This window comes from Oncorhynchus mykiss, chromosome 21 (assembly GCF_057628025.1).
Source record: "Oncorhynchus mykiss isolate SJ-2025 chromosome 21, ASM5762802v1, whole genome shotgun sequence".
NCBI lineage: Eukaryota > Metazoa > Chordata > Actinopteri > Salmoniformes > Salmonidae > Oncorhynchus > Oncorhynchus mykiss.
The window spans coordinates 47,237,319-47,257,322 of NC_143042.1; the positions used below are offsets into that span (position 1 = coordinate 47,237,319).

The window sequence follows — 20,004 nt, forward strand, 5'->3', positions numbered from 1 at the left end:
CGAGAGCAAGATGGAGAGGAAGCGAGAGCGAGCGAGACGGAGAGGAAGAGAGCGAGAGGAAGAGAGAGCGAGACGGAGAGAGAGCGAGAGGGAGAGAGACGGACAGGAAGAGAGAGGGAGACGGAGAAAGAGCGAGAGTGCGGGAGGGAGACGGAGAGGAAGCGAGAGCGAGCGAGACGGAGAGGAAGAGAGAGCGAGCGAGACGGAGAGGAAGAGAGAGCGAGCGAGACAGGGAGAGGGAGAGCGGAAGGTAGATGGAGAAGAAGAGAGAGCGAGAGGGAGAGAGAGAGCGAGGGAGAGAGAGAGAGGGAGGGAGAGCGAGACAGAAAGAGAGCGAGACAGAAAGAGAGCGAGCGAGACAGAAAGAGAGCGAGCGAGACGGAGAGAGAGCGAGCGAGACGGAGAGAGAGCGAGCGAGACGGAGAGAGAGCGAGCAAGACGGAGAGAGAGCGAGCGAGACGGAGCGAGAGCGAGCAAGACGGAGCGAGAGCGAGCGAGACGGAGCGAGAGCGAGCGAGACGGAGAGAGAGCGAGCGAGACGGAGAGAGAGAGCGAGCGAGACGGAGAGAGAGAGAGCGAGACGGAGAGAGTGAGCGAGACGGAGAGAGCGAGCGAGAGGAAGAACGAAGAGAGAGCGAGATCGAGGGAGAGCAAGAGCGGAAGGTAGATGGAGAAGAAGAGAGAGCGAGAGGGAGAGAGAGAGCGAGGGAGAGAGAGAGAGGGAGGGAGAGCGAGACAGAAAGAGAGCAAGACAGAAAGAGAGCGAGCGAGACGGAGAGAGAGCGAGCGAGACGGAGAGAGAGCGAGCGAGACGGAGAGAGAGCGAGCGAGACGGAGCGAGAGCGAGCGAGACGGAGAGAGAGCGAGCGAGACGGAGAGAGAGCGAGCGAGACGGAGAGAGAGAGAGCGAGCGAGACGGAGAGAGAGAGAGCGAGCGAGACGGAGAGAGAGAGAGCGAGACGGAGAGAGAGAGAGCGAGACGGAGAGAGTGAGCGAGACGGAGAGAGCGAGCGAGAGGAAGAACGAAGAGAGAGCGAGATCGAGGGAGAGCAAGAGCGGAAGGTAGATGGAGAAGAAGAGAGAGCGAGAGGGAGAGAGAGAGCGAGGGAGAGAGAGAGAGGGAGGGAGAGCGAGACAGAAAGAGAGCGAGACAGAAAGAGAGCGAGCGAGACGGAGAGAGAGCGAGCGAGACGGAGAGAGAGCGAGCGAGACGGAGAGAGAGCGAGCGAGACGGAGAGAGAGCGAGCGAGACGGAGAGAGAGCGAGCGAGACGGAGAGAGAGCGAGCGAGACGGAGCGAGAGCGAGCGAGACGGAGCGAGAGCGAGCGAGACGGAGCGAGAGCGAGCGAGACGGAGCGAGAGCGAGCGAGACGGAGAGAGAGCGAGCGAGACGGAGAGAGAGCGAGACGGAGAGAGAGCGAGCGAGACAGAGAGAGAGCGAGCGAGACGGAGAGAGAGAGAGCGAGACGGAGAGAGAGAGAGCGAGACGGAGAGAGAGAGAGCGAGACGGAGAGAGCGAGAGCGAGACGGAGCGAGAGAGAGCGAGACGGAGCGAGAGAGCGAGACGGAGCGAGAGAGCGAGACGGAGCGAGAGAGCGAGACGGAGCAAGAGAGCGAGACGGAGCAAGAGAGCAAGACGGAGCAAGAGAGCAAGACGGAGCAAGAGAGCAAGACGGAGCAAGAGAGCAAGACGGAGCAAGAGAGCAAGACGGAGCAAGAGAGCAAGACGGAGCAAGAGAGCAAGACGGAGCAAGAGAGCAAGACGGAGCAAGAGAGCAAGACGGAGCAAGAGAGCAAGACGGAGCAAGAGAGCAAGATGGAGCGAGAGGGAGAGGAAGCGAGAGGAAGAGAGAGCGAGAGGGAGAGTGATGGAGAGCGATAGGGAACGAGAGCGAGGGGGATGAGAGAGAGGGGAGGGAGAGGGATAGAGAGAACGAGAGGGATAGAGAGAGCGAGAGGGATAGAGAGAGCGAGAGGGATAGAGGGGGAAAGTGAGGGAGAACGGAAGGGAGAGAGGGGAGAGCGGACGGGAGAGAGGGAGAGCGGAAGGGAGAGAGAGCGGGAGGGAACGAGAGCGGGAGGGAACGAGGGGGAACGAGAGCGGGAGGGAACGAGAGCGGGAGGGAGAGAGAGCGAGAGGGAACGAGAGCGAGAGGGAACGAGAGCGAGAGGGAACGAGAGCGAGAGGGAACGAGAGCGAGAGGGAACGAGAGCGAGAGGGAACGAGAGCGAGAGGGTGGGATAGAGAGCAAGAGGGTGGGATAGAGAGCAAGAGGGAGGGATAGAGGGAGAGGAAGAGGGAGGAATAGAGGGAGAGGAAGAGGAAGAGGGAGAGCAAGAGCGAGAGGGATGGAGAGCGGGAGGGAGAGAGAGAGAGGGAGGGATAGAGAGCAAAAGGGCGGGATAGAGAGCAAGAGGGAGGGATAGAGAGCGAGAGGGAGGGATAGAGAGCGAGAGGGAGGGATAGAGAGCGAGAGGGAGGGATAGGGAGAGCGAGAGAGAGGGATAGGGAGAGCGAGAGAGAGGGAGCGAGAGAGAGCGAGAGAGAGGGAGCGAGAGGGAGGGAGAGCAAGAGGGAGGGAGAGCAAGAGGGAGGGAGAGCAAGAGGGAGGGAGAGCAAGAGGGAGGGAGAGCAAGAGGGAGGGAGAGAGAGCGAGAGAGAGAGGGAGAGCGGACGGGAGAGAGGCAGAGCGGACGGGAGAGAGGCAGAGCGGACGGGAGAGAGGCAGAGCGGACGGGAGAGAGGCAGAGCGGACGGGAGAGAGGCAGAGCGGACGGGAGAGAGGCAGAGCGGACGGGAGAGAGGCAGAGCGGACGGGAGAGAGGCAGAGCGGAAGGGAGCGAGGCAGAGCGGAAGGGAGCGAGGCAGAGCGGAAGGGAGCGAGGCAGAGCGGAAGGGAGAGAGGCAGAGCGGAAGGGAGAGAGGCAGAGCGGAAGGGAGAGAGAGAGAGGGAGAGAGAGAGCAAGACGAGAGGAAGCGAGAGAGAGGGGGAGGGAGAGAGAGAGGGGGAGGGATAGAGAGCGAGAGAGAGAGAGGGAGAAATGGAGAGCGAGAATGAGAGGGAGAGAGAGGAAGAGAGAGCGAGGGAAAGAGATAATGAGATGATTAACAAGATGTGTCTCTTTCCTGATCTAATGGTGTTATACTATAACATATATGGTTACAATATCAGTTATTCGTGACTGTTGCTACGTAGCCTACAGTTACAATATCAGTTATTCGTGACTGTTAATACGTAGCTTACGGTTACAATATCAGTTATATGTGACTGTTGATACGTAGCCTACGGTTACAATATCAGTTATATGTGACTGTTGATACGTAGCCTACGGTTACAATATCGGTTATATGTGACTGTTGATACTTAGCCTACGGTTACAATATCAGTTATTCGTGACTGTTGCTACGTAGCCTACGGTTACAATATCAGTTATTCGTGACTGTTAATACGTAGCCTACGGTTACAATATCAGTTATATGTGACTGTTGATACGTAGCCTACGGTTACAATATCAGTTATTCGTGACTGTTGCTACGTAGCCTACGGTTACAATATCAGTTATTCGTGACTGTTAATACGTAGCCTACGGTTACAATATCAGTTATTCGTGACTGTTAATACGTAGCCTACGGTTACAATATCAGTTATTCGTGACTGTTAATACGTAGCCTACGGTTACAATATCAGTTATTCGTGACTGTTAATACGTAGCCTACGGTTACAATATCAGTTATTCGTGACTGTTAATACGTAGCCTACGGTTACAATATCAGTTATTCGTGACTGTTAATACGTAGCCTACGGTTACAATATCAGTTATTCGTGACTGTTGATACGTAGCCTACGGTTACAATATCAGTTATTCGTGACTGTTGATACGTAGCCTACGGTTACAATATCAGTTATTCGTGACTGTTGCTACGTAGCCTACGGTTACAATATCAGTTATTCGTGACTGTTGCTACGTAGCCTACGGTTACAATATCAGTTATTCGTGACTGTTGCTACGTAGCCTACGGTTACAATATCAGTTATTCGTGACTGCTTGTACGTAGCCTACGGTTACAATATCAGTTATTCGTGACTGTTGATACGTAGCCTACGGTTACAATATCAGTTATTCGTGACTGTTGATACGTAGCCTACGGTTACAATATCAGTTATTCGTGACTGTTGCTACGTAGCCTACGGTTACAATATCAGTTATTCGTGACTGTTGCTACGTAGCCTACGGTTACAATATCAGTTATTCGTGACTGTTGCTACGTAGCCTACGGTTACAATATCAGTTATTCGTGACTGCTTGTACGTAGCCTACGGTTACAATATCAGTTATTCGTGACTGTTGCTACGTAGCCGATGGTTAACAGTTGCTGGGATGCTGCTTTTGTCTCTCACTGGTTTTTGTCCAGTTCTCCAAACTTGCTGAGATAGGGGAAGTTGTTCCTGATGATCTCAAACTCCTCCCTGGAGATGTGACCGTCCCCGTCAGTGTCAAAGTTCTTGAAGACAGACTGTAACCGAGGAAACACACATCACCACAGCATATCAAAACAGAGTACTACGGTTGTCATGACTGGGACTCGTTGTGTATTAATGACAGGGTAGCTGTGAGGATAACGACTATGTTCCAAGCCAATTACATGGCCTCAACAAGTTGTAATTAGCCATCAATTGGATGTGAGTTGAACCAGACTAAATGCTGCGCTCACCATTGAGGACAGCATTCAATCTGTTTAAACCAGGCTAGATGTGAGAATCATAGCGTAACGTACATCCACCATCTTCTCTATGTGTTTGTTGATGACCGCAGGGTCGGCTTTGGGCTTCACCGACGCAGCCCACTCGTCAATCATCGATGGCTGGGGGGCAGGCGCAGGGGAGGAGCCGGAGTTCTACCAAACCAATGAAAAGACGGGAACATAAATCAATGACTTATAAAGCGGAAATTGTTGTCATTTCAGCAAAGATAGTTCTGGGAAGAGAGAGTTCCCAAACGAGAGAGTTCCCCAGAGACTTCCTAGAAGCAATGAAAGTTGAGAACAACAGTGTTCAAGTCACATGATTAGGTTTCCTAGAAGCTGTGCAATTAGAAATGCGTTTCCTATAAACTATAACAAGAATACGTTGACTTCCTATAGGAGTTATAAGAACACATAGAAGAAGTTCAATAAGATATAAGCTGGAAGGACACATTGGCCCCTATTGACCCCTAGCTCTCACCGCCGGTTTAGCACTGCGTGGCTCTTTCTGTAGAGACAGCTGGTAGATCTCCTCTTCCGTGTGGTACTGGTCCAGAGACACCTGCAAAACATGACAACTTGATGAATATAGCTACTGCATGTGGATACCATGACAACAGAGGAGAGGAGAAGAAGAATGCATTGTTGTTTCCAGAGGATCACAGCTCTCTCTCATATCGAATAAATAATAATGGAATCATTTTCCTTTTAAGGATCATGAATAAACCTAAATAAATTTATTGATTGAACAAGGAGGCTTAAAGCCTGTTTGGTGAGTTAACATTGGCTCTCCACAGTAAACCGTATTGCCATGGTTTCACAAACGCATTGACTTTTAACTCCATCTTCTAACAGCTATCCAAACGAAGTCTGAAGTTGAATAAACCGTATAAAGCCAGTGAATTATATGATTGAGTATCGACCACTTCTTAGCAAACTTCCACAGGTGTCCTTCAACTCATTAATGGCTGTCAACAGAGTCTCTAATAAAAATAAAAAAAGAAAGCACACAGAGCATATTTTGCAATAAAAAAAAATACCCTGTCCACATTCAACCCACCAATTATCATTTTAGTCCGTCATAACTTAAATCCTGCTATGTGGCAGCTAATTTTGGGGACCCCCTTCCAATTTAAAATATACATCATGGGATAATTGCCCCACTGAAATTTTACACCTGGAATTGTTTTTAAATATTCTAGGTGTGTACAGAAATACCTAACCTAACACACTGTGATCCAGAATGTTATCATCACAAAGCGTTCTTATTCAAACACCGCACCCCCTCAACCATCAATAACCAAATGCAAACCAATAGAAATCTATAACCAAAATACAAGCACTAATTATTGGCTAAATGAAATTCAATTTCATCACAAACTTCAATGTTACCAAATTATAAATATAGATTTCAAAATAGCACAACACCTCGTCAAGATCAAAGAATTCAAACAAACGAAGACATGAACAATGTAAAGACGGATCTTAGCCTGGCCAAAGAGACATGGCGCCATTAAAAAACATGGCCGGTCAGATGAACTAGAGAATGATCAACACGTCCTCCACTGCTCCAATCAGAGCTTTTTATCTCCTGAAATTTGAAGAAAGAATGGATTTGTTGAACTACCAGTTCAGGAGAGAATCTGCATTATTTTAGGAGAAAACGTAGACATATTGCTGCAGATTAAACCCTGGCCTGTCATAATATTAGACACACAATAGCCATGTCATACACATGAGGCCTTGAATATTTAATTTCTCAACTGTTACCTGATTATTATATTTGATGTGTATAATTGTATTTGTTGATATACACTATATATACAAAGGTTTGTGGATTTGCCTATTTCAGCCACACCTGTTGCTGACAGGTCTGAAAACAATTGAGCACACAGCCATGCGATCTCCATAGACAAACATTGACAGGAGAATGGCCCGTACTGAAGAGCTCAGTGACTTTCAAAGTGGCACTGTCATAGGATGCCACCTTTCCAACAAAATCAGTTCGTCAACATTTCTGCCCTGCTAGAGCTGCCCTGGTCAACTGTAAGTGATGTTATCAAGAAGTGGAATCGTCTAGGAGCAACAACAGCTCAGCCATGAAATGCCCAGGATTTTGGAATGTGATGTTTGACGAGCAGGTACAAAACATTCAAGAACACCTCCTCTTTCCATGACATAGACTGACCAGGTGAACAAGATGTCACTTGTTAAATCCACTTCAATCAGTGTAGATAAAGGGGAGGAGACAGGTTAAATATGTATTTTTAAGCCTTGAGACATGGATTGTGTATGTGTGCCATTCAGAGGGTGAATGGGCAAGACAACAGATGTAAATGCCTTTGAACGGGGTATGGTACTAGGTACCAGGCGCATCGGTTTGTGTCGAACTGCAACACTGCTGGGTTTTTCACGCTCAACAGTTTCCCGTGTGTATCAAGAATGGTCCACCACCCAAAGGACATCCAGCCAACTTGACACAACAGTGGGAAGCATTGGAGTCAACATGGGCCAGCATCCCTGTGGAACGCTTTCAACACCATGTGGAGTCCATGCCCTGACAAATTGAGGCTGTTCTGAGGGGCAAGGGGGGGTGCAACTCAAACAGCACCTGGCGGTATCGATCTCCCTCTAGATAACCGGGCTAATAAAGGCACCTGACAGGAAATCAACCTTTACATATCCCAATAGGAAGTGGGTGATAGGGGAGGTTGAATCATGAATGGCAATTAAGAATGTGTGTGTGTGTGTGTGTGTGTGTGTGTGTGTGTGTGTGTGTGCACAGACGTCAGCTCAATGTCTAGATTTTATTTACATTTGGTTGAGTTGTCAACTAACGTGAATTCAACACTAATGTCACCATGACATTGGATTTAGGTTAAGTGCTGGGTGAAAAAGAAAAACACTAAATTCCCTTATGTTATGACACGTTGTTCTTGGATGTTGAATTTTAATGGAAACAATGTTGATTCAACCAGTTTTTGCCCACTGGGTAGCTGAAAACCAGAAATAGAGAATAGTTTTTCACTGTGCAAGCCAGAGTGCAGTACCTGGCCAGAAGAACACACAGGAATCATGAGAGTATTCACTATCACTTTTCACTGGAATGGAAATGACATAGCAATATCACAGTCTAACGGTGTAAAATAAGCATTATCATCAGAGGAACATAAGTTGGAATACATTTGAATAGCAGAAATCTGAATGCCCTTTCGAGGTAGTTATTAGCTATTTCCCAGTGGAACCTATTGGAATTTGCAATTCCTATTAGGCCATCAAGCTCCCTCTCCATCCTTGCACTCCCAACAGGTCACTTTCAATATATTCCCTAATTTTGAGTGACAGTCCTCCTCTTAGCCACACGCCATCATTGATTCCATTCATTTGTGGTAGATTACTGTATATATATATATATATATATATATATATATATATCTCACACACACCCACACACACACACACACACATATATATACAGTGCCTTGCGAAAGTATTCGGCCCCCTTGAACTTTGCGACCTTTTGCCACATTTCAGGCTTCAAACATAAAGATATAAAACTGTATTTTTTTGTGAAGAATCAACAACAAGTGGGACACAATCATGAAGTGGAACGACATTTATTGGATATTTCTAACTTTTTTAACAAATCAAAAACTGAAAAATTGGGCGTGCAAAATTATTCAGCCCCTTTACTTTCAGTGCAGCAAACTCTCTCCAGAAGTTCAGTGAGGATCTCTGAATGATCCAATGTTGACCTAAATGACTAATGATGATAAATACAATCCACCTGTGTGTAATCAAGTCTCCGTATAAATGCACCTGCACTGTGATAGTCTCAGAGGTCCGTTAAAAGCGCAGAGAGCATCATGAAGAACAAGGAACACACCAGGCAGGTCCGAGATACTGTTGTGAAGAAGTTTAAAGCCGGATTTGGATACAAAAAGATTTCCCAAGCTTTAAACATCCCAAGGAGCACTGTGCAAGCGATAATATTGAAATGGAAGGAGTATCAGACCACTGCAAATCTACCAAGACCTGGCCGTCCCTCTAAACTTTCAGCTCATACAAGGAGATGACTGATCAGAGATGCAGCCAAGAGGCCCATGATCACTCTGGATGAACTGCAGAGATCTACAGCTGAGGTGGGAGACTCTGTCCATAGGACAACAATCAGTCGTATATTGCACAAATCTGGCCTTTATGGAAGAGTGGCAAGAAGAAAGCCATTTCTTAAAGATATCCATAAAAGGTGTTGTTTCAAGTTTGCCACAAGACACCTGGGAGACACACCAAACATGTGGAAGAAGGTGCTCTAGTCAGATGAAACCAAAATTGAACTTTTTGGCAACAATGCAAAACGTTATGTTTGGCGTAAAAGCAACACAGCTGAACACACCATCCCCACTGTCAAACATGGTGGTGGCAGCATCATGGTTTGGGCCTGCTTTTCTTCAGCAGGGACAGGGAAGATGGTTAAAATTGATGGGAAGATGGATGGAGCCAAATACAGGACCATTCTGGAAGAAAACCTGATGGAGTCTGCAAAAGACCTGAGACTGGGACGGAGATTTGTCTTCCAAAAAGACAATGATCCAAAACATAAAGCAAAATCTACAATGGAATGGTTAAAAAATAAACATATCCAGGTGTTAGAATGGCCAAGTCAAAGTCCAGACCTGAATCCAATCGAGAATCTGTGGAAAGAACTGAAAACTGCTGTTCACAAATGCTCTCCATCCAACCTCACTGAGCTCGAGCTGTTTTGCAAGGAGGAATGGGAAAAAATTTCAGTCTCTCGATGTGCAAAACTGATAGAGACATACCCCAAGCGACTTACAGCTGTAATCGCAGCAAAAGGTGGCGCTACAAAGTATTAACTTAAGGGGGCTGAATAATTTTGCACGCCCAATTTTTCAGTTTTTGATTTGTTAAAAAAGTTTGAAATATCCAATAAATGTCGTTCCACTTCATGATTGTGTCCCACTTGTTGTTGATTCTTCACAAAAAAATACAGTTTTATATCTTTATGTTTGAAGCCTGAAATGTGGCAAAAGGTCACAAAGTTCAAGGGGGCCGAATAGTTTTGCAAGGCATTGTATATATAAAATACGTTCTTAACTGCCAATTAAGCTCCAACCTCTCTCTCATTAACATTTTCTTGGAAGTCCTTAACTGAAGGTAATTCCTGCATACAAAACCATATTATTTCATTGTCAATTATGCATATTCTTGTTCTCTAGTTCACCATGGTAATAGATAATTGCCATAGGTTTGCAAACTTGGCAAGACAGCGCAAACAGATCTGGAACCAGGCTATGTGACACTAACCGTAAGTAGGTTAAGTAGGTCTGTGTTGGCATCGATGCTGGGTGGCGTGGTCTGGATCAGAGCCAACTCCTGGAGGATAACATACAGCTGTTGGCTCTTGGCCAGGTTGACCCTGCTCTTGCCCGGGTCGGCCCAGTCGGACAGCGCCACGTGCACGGCGATCAGGTCCTTGAGGTGCACGCCCAGGATAGGAAAACGGAAGCCTGTGCAGTCGGAGAAGCGACGCCGGTACTGGCTGTAGTTGCCGCACGACGTCACCAGTTCGATCAGGCTGTTGAACACCTGAGGGCATGGATGGATGAAGGAGGGAGGAAGGGTGAAGGAGAAGAGGAAGAGGATGGGGCATATGTGGGTTAATGTGTTTCTTTATCCTTTCTGTTTTCAGATAGTAATAGTGGTGGTAACACCAGGTTGTTTGTAAAGCGATAGCATGGAGTGTAGATAAGGCATGAGATGTTAGTTCACCTTGTTGGTCTCGTTGCTGATGTGTGATTGGGTGTCTTTGAGGCGAGATATAGAGCTGTTACTGAGCCCCCCCACCACGGCCATCAGAGTGTTGAAGTTCTGAAGCTGGAGCAGTTTCTACGGGAGAGAGATGAGAAGATGGAGAGAGATGTAGTCTTACCCCTCCTACTTTCCTTAGTTTGCTACTGTACCTGAATTCCACATGATTAACTAGCCTAGACCTACCTGAACTCCAAATGATTAACTAGCCTAGACCTACCTGAACTCCAAATGATTAACTAGCCTAGACCTACCTGAACTCTAAATGATTACCTAGCCTAGACCTACCTGAACTCAAAATTATTAACTAGCCTAGACCTACCTGAACTCCAAATGATTAACTAGCCTAGACCTACCTGAACTCAAAATGATTAACTAGCCTAGACCTACCTGAACACCTACCTGAACTCCAAATGATGAACTAGCCTAGACGTACCTGAACTCCAAATGATGAACAAGCCTAGACCTACCTGAACTCTAAATGATTAACTAGCCTAGACCTACCTGAACTCAAAATTATTAACTAGCCTAGACCTACCTGAACACCTACCTGAACTCCAAATGATGAACTAGCCTAGACCTACCTGAACTCCAAATAATTAACTAGCCTAGACCTACCTGAACTCCAAATGATGAACAAGCCTAGACCTACCTGAACACCTACCTGAACTCCAAATAATTAACTAGCCTAGACCTAGCTGAACTCCAAATGATTAACTAGCCTAGACCTACCTGAACTCCAAATGATTAACTAGCCTAGACCTACCTGAACTCAAAATGATTAACTAGCCTAGACCTACCGGAACACCTACCTGAACTCCAAATGATGAACTAGCCTAGACCTACCTGAACTCCAAATAATTAACTAGCCTAGACCTACCTGAACCTCAAATGATGAACAAGCCTAGACCTACCTGAACACCTACCTGAACTCTAAATGATTAACAGACAGAAAAATGTAAACATTCAGAGAGACAGACACGCAGCACTGTGTGAGAGAAACATCAAGAGAGAGAGACATGGGGAAAAAAGAGAAGTATAGGTGTAAGAGCCAGTGACAACAAGGATTTGAGAGAGACTGAGGAGGAGAAGTGGGAGAAAGATTGATAAGGAGCCAGGAGAAGAAGAGAGAGAGAGAGAGACTGAGGAGGAGAAGTGGGAGAAAGACTGATAAGGAGCCAAGAGAAGAAGAGAGAGAGAGAGAGAGACTGAGGAGGAGAAGTGGGAGAAAGATTGATAAGGAGCCAGGAGAAGAAGAGAGAGAGAGAAACTGAGGAGGAGAAGTGGGAGAAAGATTGATAAGGAGCCAGGAGAAGAAGAGAGAGAGAGAGACTGAGGAGGAGAAGTGGGAGAAAGATTGATAAGGAGCCAGGAGAAGGAGAGAGAGAGAGAGAGAGAGAGAGAGAGAGAGAGAGAGAGAGAGAGAGAGAGACTGAGGAGGATAAGTGGGAGAAAGATTGATAAGGAAGGAGCCAGGAGAAGAAGAGAGAGAGAGAGAGACTGAGGAGAAGTGGGAGAAAGATTGATAAGGAGCCAGGAGAAGAAGAGAGAGAGAGACTGAGGAGAAGTGGGAGAAAGATTGATAAGGAGCCAGGAGAAGAAGAGAGAGAGAGAGACTGAGGAGGAGAAGTGGGAGAAAGATTGATAAGGAGCCAGGAGGGGAAGAGAGAGAGAGAGAGAGAGAGAGAGAGAGAGAGAGAGAGAGAGAGAGAGAGAGAGAGGAGGATAAGTGGGAGAAAGATTGATAAGGAGCCAGGAGAAGAAGAAGAGAGAGAGATAGAGAGAGAGACTGAGGAGGAGAAGTGGGAGAAAGATTGATAAGGAGCCAGGAGAAGAAGAGAGAGAGAGAGAGAAAAATTAGAGGGAGAGGGGAGTGGATAGACAACAAAAATCCTGGGAAGGTCACACACACACACACACACACACAGAGAGAGAAGCAGTAAGAGGCACTCCTTGGCTACACTAGAATATTGCAGGGTCTTGTCTAATAATACCATTGAAACAGTAGGCAGAGCAGCACACATTCTAATCATTGTGTCACCGTTACAGTAGTACTTTGTGAATGGAGCTCCGTAGGGGCAAAGCCTTGCCCTTCAGCCCACATGACATCCAGTGAAAATCAATGGGGTCGCAGCTGTTTGGAAGGACTGCCAGCGGGCATTATTTGGTTAAGCTCAAATACCCGCCCGGTCGCTCCAATCAATGGGCAAAGCTCTGTGGTAGCCTTTCAGGCTGGAGGCTCTACTAAACTGCTGTATAAAGACCGACTAACAGTGACACTGACTAACAGTGACAGGTATCAATAGCACAGGGAATATCAGCGTCCCTTGTCGATATGCCGAAGCGTTCCACTGTGTGACATAAGTGATGTTCTGCATTAAAGCTGTGTGTGTGAGGCATTGTAACAAACAACTTAATGACTGGCATATACAATATCTGATGTACAGTGAAGCAAAAAAGTATTTAGTCAGCCACCAATTGTGCAAGTTCTCCCACTTAAAAAGATGAGAGGCCTGAAATGTTCATCATAGGTACACTTCAACTATGACAGACAAAATGAGAGAAAAAAAATTCAGCATGTTGAATCAAGTCTCCACAATGAAACTAGGAAGAAAGAAGACACCACAGAAGATGCAAGAGAAGAAATACAACTGTTTATGAAACTCTGCTGTCCCATGAAAGCACACCATAGCAATAGATATACCCTAATGACCAACTAGGGATACCAGGGTCACAGACAGACAGATGACCCGTAAAGAAAATAGGCCTGGGAACATAGGCACTGAACGTCCTGCTGTTTTATAAACCTTCGTCTGTTTTAATGCGGTTTTGTTTTTTAGATCTCCGTTGAGTATTTCTTATACGGCAAAATCACTTTGAAATGTGTGTAACATGGGGACACTTACACACTGGTGGAAGCTGGGGGAGGGAGAAATTACAGTAGAAAGGGGACACACTTCATAGACACAAACACACACACTTTAGTGAAGTGTAAAGTGGGGACACGTACACGCTGTCGATGAGCTGACTCTGGCGCTCGTTCCCCTCAGTGGTCAAGAGGGAGATCTCCTCTAGAGCAGTGATGTTTTGGGGCTGTTGCTGGGCAACATGGACTTTCAACTTCCTCCAAAGATTTTCTATGGGGTTGAGATCTGGAGACTGGCTAGGCCACTCCAGGACCTTGAAATGCTTCTTACGAAGCCACTCCTTCGTTGCCCGGGCGGTGTGTTTAGGATCATTGTCATGCTGAAAGACCCAGCCACGTTTCATCTTCAATGCCCTTGCTGATGGAAGGAGGTTTTCACTCAAAATCTCAAGATACATGGCCCCATTCATTCTTTCCTTTACACGGGTCAGTCGTCCTGGTCCCTTTGCAGAAAAACAGCCCCGAAGCATGATGTTTCCACCCCCATGCTTCACAGTAGGTATGGTGTTCTTTGGATGCAACTCAGCATTCTTTGTCCTCCAAACACGAGTTGAGTTTTTACCAAAAAGTTATATTTTGGTTTCATCTGACCATATGACATTCTCCCAATCTTCTTCTGGATCATCCAAATGCTCTCTAGCAAACTTCAGACGGGCCTGGACATGTACTGGCTTAAGCAGGGGGACACGTCTGGCACTGCAGGATTTGAGTCCCTGGCGGCGTAGTGTGTTACTGATGGTAGGTTTTGTTACTTTGGTCCCAGCTCTCTGCAGGTCATTCACTAGGTCCCCCCGTGTGGTTCTGGGATTTTTGCTCACCGTTCTTGTGATCATTTTGACCCCATGGGGTGAGATCTTGCGTGGAGCCCCAGATCGAGGGAGATTATCAGTGGTCTTGTATGTCTTCCATTTCCTAATAATTGCTCCCACAGTTGATTTCTTCAAACCAAGCTGCTTACCTATTGCAGATTCAGTCTTCCCAGCCTGGTGCAGGTCTACAATTTTGTTTCTGGTGTCCTTTGACAGCTCTTTGGTCTTGGCCATAGTGGAGTTTGGAGTGTGACTGTTTGAGGTTGTGGACAGGTATCTTCTATACTGATAACAGGTGTCTTCTATACTGATAACAAGTTCAAACAGGTGCCATTAATACAGGTAACGAGTGAAGAACAGAGGAGCCTCTTAAAGAAGAAGTTACAGGTCTGTGAGAGCCAGAAATCTTGCTTGTTTGTAGGTGACCAAATTCTTATTTTCCACCATAATTTGCAAATAAATTAATTTAAAATGTGATTTTCTGGATTTTTTTTCTCTCATTTTGTCTAGTTGAAGTGTACCTATGATGAAAATTACAGGCCTCTCATCTTTTTAAGTGGGAGAACTTGCACAATTGGTGGCTGACTAAATACTTTTTTGCCCCACTGTATGATGGGAACTACAGGCAAGCAATATGTTGACAAACAAAAAGGGATGTATGGGAAAAAGCCAACGGATAATGATGAGACGTTACGGGAGAGAGAAGAGAGAAAATAAAGGCAAGAAAGACTCCAGAGAAAATTAGCTAATTCAGACGAAACCCGGAATAAATCAGAAGATAGATGAATAAAGGAATACTGCTGTGGTAGGGAGGATATGCAGAGTGACAGAGGAGCGAGGGTGTGAAAGGAGAGCGAGGAAGCAGGAAGGAGGTAACCCTTCCCTGGGGTCTATTGGAGTGGGATCACAGCTTTGGAAAATACTCCCACCCAACTTTTAGGTGGATATATATATATATATATATATATATATATATATATATATATATATATATATATATCTTATTTTTTTCTCACTATTCCAAATAACTGAGAGAGAGAATTCTTTGATCCTTGAATATTTCGGAAGGCAAAGTGTTTTATTTAGCAAACTCAGTCGGGGTGCTAAACTAGCTAGCGAGCACCCAGCTGGGATATTTGAGCTTGGGCATATTTGTCAGAGAAGGGTTGAGAAAGGGGTGTGGGGGGTGGGGGTGAGCCTACTGTGGCGTCAGTGAATAAATCATGAAGAGTTGGTTTTGGAGAGGAGAGAGTGGCGTTGGGGGATGAGGGAGGCACACTCCAAACATTCTTCTAAACTTTCTTCTCTAACAAATCCAAATATAGCCTCCCGTCTGGTAGTAGCAGTACTGTGAAAATAACACTACTGGTAAGCACACTTGGATGAGTTCTGTAAGGAATAATGGGCAATAATTGTCTACGAACACCGTTCATAACAATCGAAGCGTAACCACCGGTTTTGTGTAAGGGTAGTTTGGCATCTCCCTCCCTGTCCTCCCTATCCCTCTCCATGACAGAACTCTTCTCTCATCTCAACCCCTGAGGCTTTACTACGATCCATGTCACTGCTTTAAGTGGCCCAGGAACCAACCCCTTACCCTAACCATAACCAAGTGGGATTATTTGTCTGAATTGAACCAGTCACATGACTTTCCTACTAACCAGTCACATTTGCTGCGGCCCTGGAGACGGAGCGTCCTAGCCTGGTCCCAGATCTGTTTGTGCTCTTGCCAGCTCCATTGCTGTCATTGTCCAACCAAACATGACAATGCGTGACAAGTAGATGACATAATAGAACAAACAGACTGTCACTCAGACTAATAGCTTCCCTCAGAACAAGACTGTATAATATAAGAAAAACCCCAATGTGCCCCAGCCTACATACCTGAGCCACCCTGATGAAGTGGGAGATGACTGCAGCCCTCTGGGGGGCGGTGGGCTTGCTGAGCACCATCAGCTGGATCCACTGAGACACACTGTTGAAGAGGGTGATGAAGCGCTCCAGGATGGGGTTGTCTACCGTGCAGCCATGCATCACAAAGCTGTGGTAGTCCTGGAACTGGGGGGGGGGGGGGGGGGGGGGGAGTGGGGGGGTAATGTATTCAGTGGGCCTACAGAAGCTGTTAAACTCACATATAAGTCAGCATGTTGAATGACCAATGCAAAAGGCAGTTTGGACAACAAACCAGGGTTCAAAGAGTATGTGTTTTCTTTCAAATACTTTGAGTGTTTCATGGAGCCTGCCTGGAGTGCCAGATAGATGGGCTTTTCACTTTTGGGACTTTCACTTTTGGGACAATTCCATTAGTTCCATTCCACTAGGCAAGCTCAGTCAAGTGCAGGTTTAAGAATCTGAAAGAAAACAAATATTATTTGAACCCAGATCTGGTGGACAGACACACTGCTCCCCACAGCCCCACATACCAGTATCTTGCAGAAGGACTTGTACTCCAGGTAGGTGAGGTGTGTGGCAAGCTCACTGGAGTCCAGGTGGTCAAACAGCAGAGACATCTTCCTCTTCTTAGACATGGATGGCTGCCTCTGGGTCACCTGACGCTTCCACTTGTATGACGGCCTGAGAGGGACAAAAAGCACACAAGGTTACTGTCTTATATAAGCCGAGCACACAAAATACAAACCTGGAATCCAAATTTAATAATGCATTGTTTCACTATATTTCTGAAACAGAGCGATATTCAGTTTTGCATCCCAAGCTAACAAAATTCAGCATGCTGAATCAAGTCTCCGCAATGAAACTAGGAAGAAAGAAGACACCACAGAAGATGCAAGAGAAGAAATACAACTGTTTATGAAACTCTGCTGTCCCATGAAAGCACACCATAGCAATAGATATACCCTAATGACCAACTAGGGATACCAGGGTCACAGACAGACAGATGACCCGTAAAGAAAATAGGCCTGGGAACATAGGCACTGAACGTCCTGCTGTTTTATAAACCTTTGTCTGTTTTAATGCGGTTTTGTTTTTTAGATCTCCGTTGAGTATTTCTTATACGGCAAAATCACTTTGAAATGTGTGTAACATGGGGACACTTACACACTGGTGGAAGCTGGGGGAGGGAGAAATTACAGTAGAAAGGGGACACACTTCATAGACACAAACACACACACTTTAGTGAAGTGTAAAGTGGGGACACGTACACGCTGTCGATGTCGATGAGCTGACTCTGGCGCTCGTTCCCCTCAGTGGTCAAGAGGTCCTTGAGGTCTTTGATCTGCTCTGCCAGCTCTGGGTTTAGATTGAACTCCGCTGGGAACTCACTGATCCAGTACCTAGAGAGAGGGAGAGAGGGAGGGAAGGGAAAGAGAGAAACACAGAGACATAGTGAGGGAGAGGTAAGCAATTAAGAAACATCCCCAACCTATTAACAAAAGCAATTGTGAACGTGTCTTACTTCACCAAGTGGCAGATTCTTGTCCTGAGCTCAGCAGTGCAGCTGTCCTCCTGTGATCTGATCAACAGTTAAGGTACATAAAACATCTACTAAAACATCCTTTTACTACAATCAGCACACAACCTGACCATGGCCTGACAACAAAAGACATCATCGCAACCAGTTTTGCCCGCTAGGAACATCCCATCCATCTTACCCTTTCCATTCCATTCACTGGCACCTTAAAGAGTATCTGTTGATCTTACAGTAGCTGACAAGACGTGATAAGCCGTAAGCAGGTGCCTAGTGGTTAGAGCGCTGGACTAGTAACCGGAAGGTTGCAAGTTCAACTCCCCAAGCTGACAAATCTGTCGTTCTGCCACTGTTCCTAGGCCGTCATTGAAAATAAGAATTTGTTCTTAACTGACTTGCCTAGTTAAATAAAGGTCAAATAAAAATGGGAGGATACTTGAGCAGTAGTTTCTTTGCCATGTCGGTGGAGGGAAGGTACCAAGGGTGCATCATAAGAAACATACGCACTAGGGAGGGGTCCTTCAAAGTGCCCGTCTCATCTGAAAGAGGACAGACGCAGTGCTCATCACTCAACAGCCCCTGTAAGTCCTTTTAGACACATTTTACAAGTCTTACTGCAAATAAGACAACTAATTCTTATTGATTTGAGACCGACAACATTAGCTACTTCAGGTGGTGCATGGACATATGGGAAACGGTATATTATTTATCTTCTTCTCCTTGCAATCTGTTCCTGGAAATGTTATTCTGATTGCACAAAGAGTATATGTTGTTGATTTAGACATTGAGTAGCATGTATATTTGAGTGCTCATGGACAAATAAAGAGACTGACTGACCAAAGGCTTGGATGCATGCTTCCACCAGCTCATCCACCGTCGCAGATTGATCTAAAGATATGGCCTCCATTTTTCTCCTCCTCCTCTCTTCCTCTGGTTTCCCAGTGTTCTTTGTCCTCTACCCTCTCTTCCCAATTTAGATGCACTCCTGGGCACAAAACAAAGAAGGTGAAGATAGAGAAGATTAAAGGTTTTGGCACAGAAACACATTTCACCCAAGAAATGCAACTCCTGTACAAAGAAATGAGAGCATAGTAAGGAAGCAAAAAAAAATTTGCAGGGTTTGAATGGTTGCCAGTATGTCGCTCTGATCTAGTTATGCAAGATATCCAGGAAGTATACAGGAAATGTTGACTAAAACAAAACAATGGAATTAGAACAATAACATGTCTGGATACTGATGGATTGTGGTTAGGTTACATTTGAAAACAGCATACTCCAGCAAACCAACAGATCAAGTGACATACAGTATAACTACAATGGTTCAGCATCACTATTCTGACATATTCTAATGAGACCATGTTGACTATAAAGTATAGTCCTCTCTCTGTGGGTCTAACCCCAAGAAGTTCTGGAAAATGGTTAAAGACCTGAAGAATAAAACCTCCTCCTCACAGCTGCCCATGTCCCTTAAAATTGATGATGTGGTTGTTACTGACAACAAAGCACATGGCTGAGCTCTTTAACCACCACTTCATTAAGTCAGGATTCCTATTTGGCTCAGACATGCCTCCTTGCCCGTCCAACATTTCCTTATCTCCCACCCCTTCTAATGCGACTATCCCCAATGCTTCTTCCTCTTTTTCCCTGCCCCGCAACAACATTTCTCCTTGCAGGCAGTCACTGAGTCCAAGGTGCTAAAGGAGCTCCTGAAACTTGACCCCCAAAAAAACATCTGTGTCAGATGGTTTAGACCCTTTCTTCTTTAACGTTGCTGCCCCTATCATCGCCAAGCCTATCTCCGACCTGTTTAACCTGTCTCTACTTTCTGGGGAGGTTCCCATTGCTTGGAAGGCAGACACGGTTCGTCCTTTATTTTAAAAGAGGGAGATCAATCTGATCCTAATTGTTATAGGCCTATTTCTATTTCGCCCTGTTTATCAAAGGTTTTGGAAAAACTTGTTAATAATCAACTGACTTTCTTGATGTCTATAGAGTTCTCTCTGGTATGCAATATGGTTTCCGCTCAGGTTATGGATGTGTCACTACAACCTTAAAAGTTCTCAATGATGTCCCCATTGCCCTTGATTCTAATCAATATTGTGCTGCTATTTTTATTGACTTGGCCAAAGCTTTTGATACGGTAGACCATTCCATTCTTGTGGGCCAGCTAAGGAGTATTGTTGTCTCTGAGGGGTCTTTGGCCTGGTTTGCTAACTACCTATCTCAAAGAGTGCAGTGTATAAAGTCAGAAAATCTGCTGTCTCAT

The 20,004-nt window shown here is 45.8% G+C and overlaps 1 protein-coding gene across 10 annotated transcripts in view; it reads right to left on the reverse strand.

Annotated features, from left to right (window-relative positions):
• LOC110500698 (RAS guanyl-releasing protein 2) overlaps positions 1 to 20,004 on the reverse strand; it is a 65,057-nt gene that overhangs the window by 20,210 nt on the left and 24,843 nt on the right. For all 10 annotated transcript variants that reach the window (XR_016490368.1, XR_016490365.1, XR_016490370.1 and 7 more), the window contains 11 exons: positions 18,576 to 18,723; positions 18,175 to 18,277; positions 17,727 to 17,783; positions 17,473 to 17,604; positions 16,735 to 16,885; positions 16,196 to 16,369; positions 10,538 to 10,654; positions 10,073 to 10,354; positions 5,226 to 5,306; positions 4,778 to 4,897; positions 4,401 to 4,516 (listed from right to left, as the gene is read on the reverse strand). Coding sequence is in view for 4 of the 10 variants with exons in the window: in XM_036958146.2 (XP_036814041.1) it covers positions 4,401 to 4,516; positions 4,778 to 4,897; positions 5,226 to 5,306; positions 10,073 to 10,354; positions 10,538 to 10,654; positions 16,196 to 16,369; positions 16,735 to 16,885; positions 17,473 to 17,604; positions 17,727 to 17,783; positions 18,175 to 18,277; positions 18,576 to 18,645 (1,403 nt within the window). In the remaining 6 variants the exon portion in view is untranslated. The remainder of the gene's footprint in view (positions 1 to 4,400; positions 4,517 to 4,777; positions 4,898 to 5,225; positions 5,307 to 10,072; positions 10,355 to 10,537; positions 10,655 to 16,195; positions 16,370 to 16,734; positions 16,886 to 17,472; positions 17,605 to 17,726; positions 17,784 to 18,174; positions 18,278 to 18,575; positions 18,724 to 20,004) is intronic.